Here is a 6,514-nt window from a genome sequence, read left to right as displayed (position 1 = left end):
AGACAGACAGGGAGACAGCGAGACAGACAGTGAGACAGAGAGACAGACAGGGAGACAGAGAGACTTGGAGACAGAGAGACAGACAGAGAGACAGAGAGACAGGCAGTGAGACAGAGAGACAGGCAGTGAGACAGAGAGACAGGGAGAGACATACAAGGGTATGAACTCACGCGAGTGCTGTTGTGTTTTGTAGGGCGCTGCTACTGATAGGCTCGTCTGCTTCTCAAAGTTGCTGACATCCCTGACTGACTCCACCTGCTGGAGGGAGGGGGAATAACACGTGTGAAATCATTTCTGACACACGCTGAGACACACACACACACACACACACACACACACACAGATACATACACTGAGACACACACTGAGACACACACACTGATACACACACTGAGACACACACACACTGATACAGACACACACACACACACACACACACACACACACACACTGAGACACACACACACAGTCATGTTTACCAGTAGAATAGGCTGCACCACGACTGCAGGATTTGTCTCCTCTTCTCCCACCCTCCTCCTCCTCCTCACCCCCTCCTCCTCCTCCTCCTCTTCCTCCTCCTCCTCCTCCTCCCTTCCACTGTGTGGCTCGCTCTTCACTCTCCTCCTCTTCAGCCCCGAGTCCCGGCGCCCTGTATAAAAAAAAAAAAAAAATTAAAAACGGAGTCTGCCGGTAACCGTGACGACACACAAACGTCACAAAGGGTCCCAGTGGCCTCACAGCACACCTGCCGCCTAGCCCAATGACTGACTAGTCTGCTGGCTGTTCTATAAAGACACTGTCTGATCTAGCCTGTGTTGCGCGTGTCTATGGCAGTGCAGCTAGAACTGAAGAGCAGCTCCTGAACTCACAGTCAAAGCAGCACAGACTGAGCAAAACAATGTAATACAGCCCAGCCCAGCGCATTGCAGTTAAAGAACTACAGCTCCCAGCATCCCTCACCATTGCCGCGGGTGCAGAGGCATGCTGGGAGCTGTAGTCCTAGCCAGGGCTGGACCGATTCACAATACAATAACTATGGCAGCGCAGCCAGAACTGAAGAGCAGCTCCTGAACTCACAGTCAAAGCAACGCAGACTGAGGAATAAAATATAAAACACAGTGTTTGAGTCGCTGCAGCAGAGAGAAGCGCTCTGATTGGTTGCAGACCTCAGAGAAAGGTAAAGGGGGCAGTAAAGCGATATTCAGGGGGTCTGTTCTGTCTTGTGAAGCCTGTGTTTCTGTGTGTGTGTGTGTGTTTTATTTTTCGATATCGTATTTCTATCCCTACACCAACGCGCCTCTGTGCTGCTTGTGCGTTAAAACGATAAATAAACACACACACTCACACAAAAATAATAATAAAAACGCATTCATTGTTTTAACACTACAACCGCGTTGACATGAAAATGAACAACAATCTGATACAGCTTAATATTTTTTATTCATGAACCTCGTTTCCGACCAGAAAAACACCGTCTTACTTACACTGAAAATGAAACTCTTATTTTTTTTTTTAAAAATCAGACACATAAACACGAAAAATTTGATAAAATAAACTTTACACAAACAAACGTCTGTGCAAACAGGAGTCGAAGGCTGTACTATAGCAGTGTGGAGTAGCGGTTAGGGGCTCTGGACTCTTGACCGGAGGGTCGTGGGTTCAATCCCAGGTGGGGAGACACTGCTGCTGTACCCTTGAGCAAGGTACTTTACCTAGATTGCTCCAGTAAAAACCCAACTGTATAATAATGTGATATCTTGTAACAATTGTAAGTCGCCCTGGTTAAGGGCGTCTGTTAAGAAATTAATAATAATAATATACAGTTACAAAACAAAAAAATAACTACTTATAAAAAAACAGCATAAAATTAAAAATATACCCTAACTTTCGCAACGTGAACGCGCTTGGAGTGAAACCGAGGCTCTGCCTGCCTCTTCAGAGTTCTGCAACAGCTTTCGAAATCTACGCAGAAAAAAACGCAAGTCACACAGACTTGCCTTTTCGCAACACGGGCATCAAAAGTTCAGGTTTTTATTGCATTTCACAACCTGGCATCGTCATTTCTTCCGTGTGCCAGCGGGCACAGCGGCTGGCTGAAGGTTGAGGGGCATTTGCATTTGGTTAAAGAAACTTTGATTTATCAAAAAAAAACTGGAAAAAAATCTGATCTATATATATATATATATATATATAATATTCTTTACCCTGTGCCGGGGTTTTGCCTTGTTCTGATACTGGCACTATCCGGTACACCTTGTACGGTTCTGAGATGTCCAGCTGGGACCGTCCCGGGACCTCCTCAAATTCGGAGCTCTTGTTCAGGGCGCAGCGCAGCCGGGTTTTCCAAGTGGCAGGCTGTTCCTTCTCCCCAGGCTTCAGCTTCCCCTTGTACACTGCCCAGGCCTGCCAACGAAGGGTTAAACACGCCTCACTACATTGAAATGAATACATCCCAACCGTCACACATTATCAGTGACCATTCACTCAACACAGCTCCCAACCGTCACACATTATCAGTGACCATTCACTCAGCACAGCTCCCAACCGTCACACATTATCAGTGACCATTCACTCCACACAGCTCCCAACGTCACACATTATCAGTGACCATTCACTCAACACAGCTCCCAACCGTCACACATTATCAGTGACATCATCAACACAGCTCCCAACCGTCACACATTATCAGTGACATCATCAACACAGCTCCCAACCATCACACATTATCAGTGACATCATCAACACAGCTCCCAACCGTCACACATTATCAGTGACCATTCACTCAACACAGCTCCCAACCGTCACACATTATCAGTGACCACTCACTCAACACAGCTCCCAACCGTCACACATTATCAGTGACATCATCAACACAGCTCCCAACCGTCACACATTATCAGTGACATCATCAACAACGCTCCCAACCGTCACACATTATCAGTGACATCATCAACAACGCTCCCAACCGTCACACATTATCAGTGACATCATCAACACAGCTCCCAACCATCACACATTATCAGTGACATCATCAACACAGCTCCCAACCGTCACACATTATCAGTGACCATTCACTCAACACAGCTCCCAACCGTCACACATTATCAGTGACCACTCACTCAACACAGCTCCCAACCGTCACACATTATCAGTGACCATTCACTCAGCACAGCTGCCAACCGTCACACATTATCAGTGACCATTCACTCAACACAGCTCCCAACCGTCACACATTATCAGTGACCATTCACTCAGCACAGCTCCCAACCGTCACACATTATCAATGACCATTCACTCAGCACAGCTCCCAACCGTCACACATTATCAATGACCATTCACTCAGCACAGCTCCCAACCGTCACACATTATCAGTGACCATTCACTCAGCACAGCTCCCAACCGTCACACATTATCAGTGACATCATCAACACAGCTCCCAACCGTCACACATTATCAGTGACATCATCAACACAGCTCCCAACCGTCACACATTATCAGTGACATCATCAACAACGCTCCCAACCGTCACACATTATCAGTGACATCATCAACAACGCTCCCAACCGTCACACATTATCAGTGACATCATCAACATAGCTCCCAACCGTCACACATTATCAGTGACATCACTGTCTCACCCTGAAGATGGCCGCGTCCTCGTCGGATCTGAAGTCCTGTTTTCCCGCGTGTTTCCACGGGATTCTGAACATGGTTCTGTTCGGGTCGTCCCAGACCAGCCCGGGGTACTGCTCGCTGCTCACCTGATCCACAATCCACTGCTTCAGCTTGCGAGTGGAACGAATGCGTCCCGTCGCCATGGCAACACACGGGTGCCTAAAAGGGGGGGGGTCATAATTTAACTAACGTCGTGTAATCAAAATAAACTACAAAATGATATCACACAAAAAAAAAAAAGTCTACTGGAAGCCATCATAGCAGTCATGTTAGATTTCAGAAATGTCACATTTTTCCAGTCAGTTTTTTTCAATGTTCAGTATCTGGAAAACTACAAAGCGCTGGGTGTGCAATTCAATATGTTAACAAGGGAACATTATTCAGCAGCTTTCATTGGACTCTATGAAGTTGAGGGAGTTTATTCTATATAGAGGGGGTGCAATTCAATATGTTAACAAGGGAACATTATTCAGCAGCTTTCATTGGACTCTATGAAGCTGAGGGAGTTCATTCTATATAGAGGGTGTGGAATTCAATATGTTAACAAGGGAACATTATTCAGCAGCTTTCATTGGACTCTATGAAGCTGAGGGAGTTCATTCTATATAGAGGGTGTGCAATTCAATATGTTAACAAGGGAACATTATTCAGCAGCTTTCATTGGACTCTATGAAGTTGAGGGAGTTTATTCTATATAGAGGGGGTGCAATTCAATATGTTAACAAGGGAACATTATTCAGCAGCTTTCATTGGACTCTATGAAGTTGAGGGAGTTTAATCTATATAGAGGGGGTGCAATTCAATATGTTAACAAGGGAACATTATTCAGCAGCTTTCATTGGACTCTATGAAGTTGAGGGAGTTTATTCTATATAGAGGGGGTGCAATTCAATATGTTAACAAGGGAACATTATTCAGCAGCTTTCATTGGACTCTATGAAGCTGAGGGAGTTCATTCTATATAGAGGGGGTGCAATTCAATATGTTAACAAGGGAACATTATTCAGCAGCTTTCATTGGACTCTATGAAGCTGAGGGAGTTCATTCTATATAGAGGGTGTGCAATTCAATATGTTAACAAGGGAACATTATTCAGCAGCTTTCATTGGACTCTATGAAGCTGAGGGAGTTCATTCTATATAGAGGGTGTGCAATTCAATATGTTAACAAGGGAACATTATTCAGCAGCTTTCATTGGACTCTATGAAGCTGAGGGAGTTCATTCTATATAGAGGGGGTGCAATTCAATATGTTAACAAGGGGACATTATTCAGCAGCTTTCTCAGGGAGACAAAGATAGAGATAAAGAGAGGGAGAGATAGAGACCTCATTCTATGCAGGCAAGAGATATTTTTAATCTATGTCTGTTTTGTTTATATGTAAAATCATTGACAATACTATACATATTGTCATGCCATGCCAATAAAGCATTTTTTGAATTTTTGAATTTGAGATGGAGAGAGAAAGGGAGGGAGAGAGCTGGAGAGAGAGGGAGAGCAGGAGAGAGAAGGAGCGAGAGAGAGAGAGAGAGGAGAGCCACTAGTGGTCATTTCTGAAACTACACCTCCTCAATTGAGCAGTGTGATCCAGTCCTGGTTTCACTGGGAGTTTAATAATCAGACACACCTGAGCTTGTTAGCTAGACACACTGGGGGCTGATCAAGCTGGTAGTAAAACCTGGAACGGATCACACTGCTGTGGAATAGGAGTCTGATTGCCACCGACCGATATTGCAGCTGGTTTTATAAAGTTTGAGCGGGTCCTAAAAGCAAATTCATCCCAGCATCCACAGCGCTTGGCACAGGGTATAAAGTACACGAGCTAAAATAATCCGTCACAAAGGTCAGATAAATTAAAGCGACAGACAAACAGATACTTCAGACAGGGACTTCACACGCCATAAACACAATTATTTAACAGACAGAGATCGCTAAAACAAAACACAACCATAACAACGTACAAAACAGCTGTGTTCACAATTGGACTTCCGCATATACTAAATTAAAACTGGGATATGCAAACACACAGTTAATACATAAGAACATAAAATCAAAAATAAATTAATTAATACACACGAATTCATATATAAAATGCACTACCGTTGTTATGACAGCATGTTATGTTTGCATATTTTTTTTTAATTTTTTATAAATTCAACGTTAATTCACCTTACCTTACTGTATCGAAGCAGAATCGAAGTATTAAATCGTTGTATCCTCCGTCTGTTTGTTTGTCATAGGACCATAATAATAATAATAATAATAATAATAATAATAATAATAATAATAATAATACCCGGAACTGGTTCTTCAAAATAAATAAATTAAAATTTAAAATGAAAAAAACATTAAAAAGTTTCAAAAAAAAGTTCAGAAGAAATTAATTCGCACGATAATTGAGGTATTTATTTTAAAATGCACCAAAAACGAAACTAATAAAGTTTCCCTTTCCTTCAAAATAAAGCCATTGTCTGTTGTTTTTACGGCACCGCTCGTCTCTCAATGGCACAGCGCTAACTAACCTTTAAAGTCTATCCCTCTCTCCCTCTCTCTATCTCTCCATCTGTTTATTAGAGTCGCTCCTTTTCTGAGAAATCACGTGACTTCCTAAAAGCGCCTGCCCCGCTTGACAATGAATGCGACTGCAGTGTCGAGCTGCGGCCGGCAGAGGGGGCGCGATTGAGGTCTCGATAGTTATTATTATTATTATTATTATTATTATTATTATTATTATTATTATTATTATTATTATTATTATTTATTTCTTAGCACACGCCCTTATCCAGGGCGACTTTGAATTGTTACAACATTATTTTTTACATACAATTCCCCATTTATAC

At 43.0% G+C, this 6,514-nt stretch overlaps 1 protein-coding gene across 1 annotated transcript in view; it reads right to left on the bottom strand.

Annotated features, from left to right (window-relative positions):
* irf9 (interferon regulatory factor 9) overlaps positions 1 to 6,228 on the bottom strand; it is an 11,061-nt gene extending 4,833 nt beyond the window's left edge. The window contains exons 1-5 of the mRNA XM_059016989.1: positions 5,849 to 6,228; positions 3,639 to 3,834; positions 2,205 to 2,403; positions 480 to 649; positions 171 to 258 (exon numbers count right to left, since the gene is read on the bottom strand). Of these exons, the coding sequence (XP_058872972.1) occupies positions 171 to 258; positions 480 to 649; positions 2,205 to 2,403; positions 3,639 to 3,818 (637 nt within the window). The 5' untranslated portion in view covers positions 3,819 to 3,834; positions 5,849 to 6,228. The remainder of the gene's footprint in view (positions 1 to 170; positions 259 to 479; positions 650 to 2,204; positions 2,404 to 3,638; positions 3,835 to 5,848) is intronic.
* Between the last annotated feature and the right edge of the window lie 286 nt (positions 6,229 to 6,514).

Source organism: Acipenser ruthenus, chromosome 54, assembly GCF_902713425.1.
Source record: "Acipenser ruthenus chromosome 54, fAciRut3.2 maternal haplotype, whole genome shotgun sequence".
In the NCBI taxonomy this organism is placed as follows: Eukaryota; Metazoa; Chordata; class Actinopteri; order Acipenseriformes; family Acipenseridae; genus Acipenser; species Acipenser ruthenus.
The sequence above is the reverse complement of the archived record's forward strand: the minus strand, read 5'-3'. Positions and strand labels throughout refer to the sequence as shown.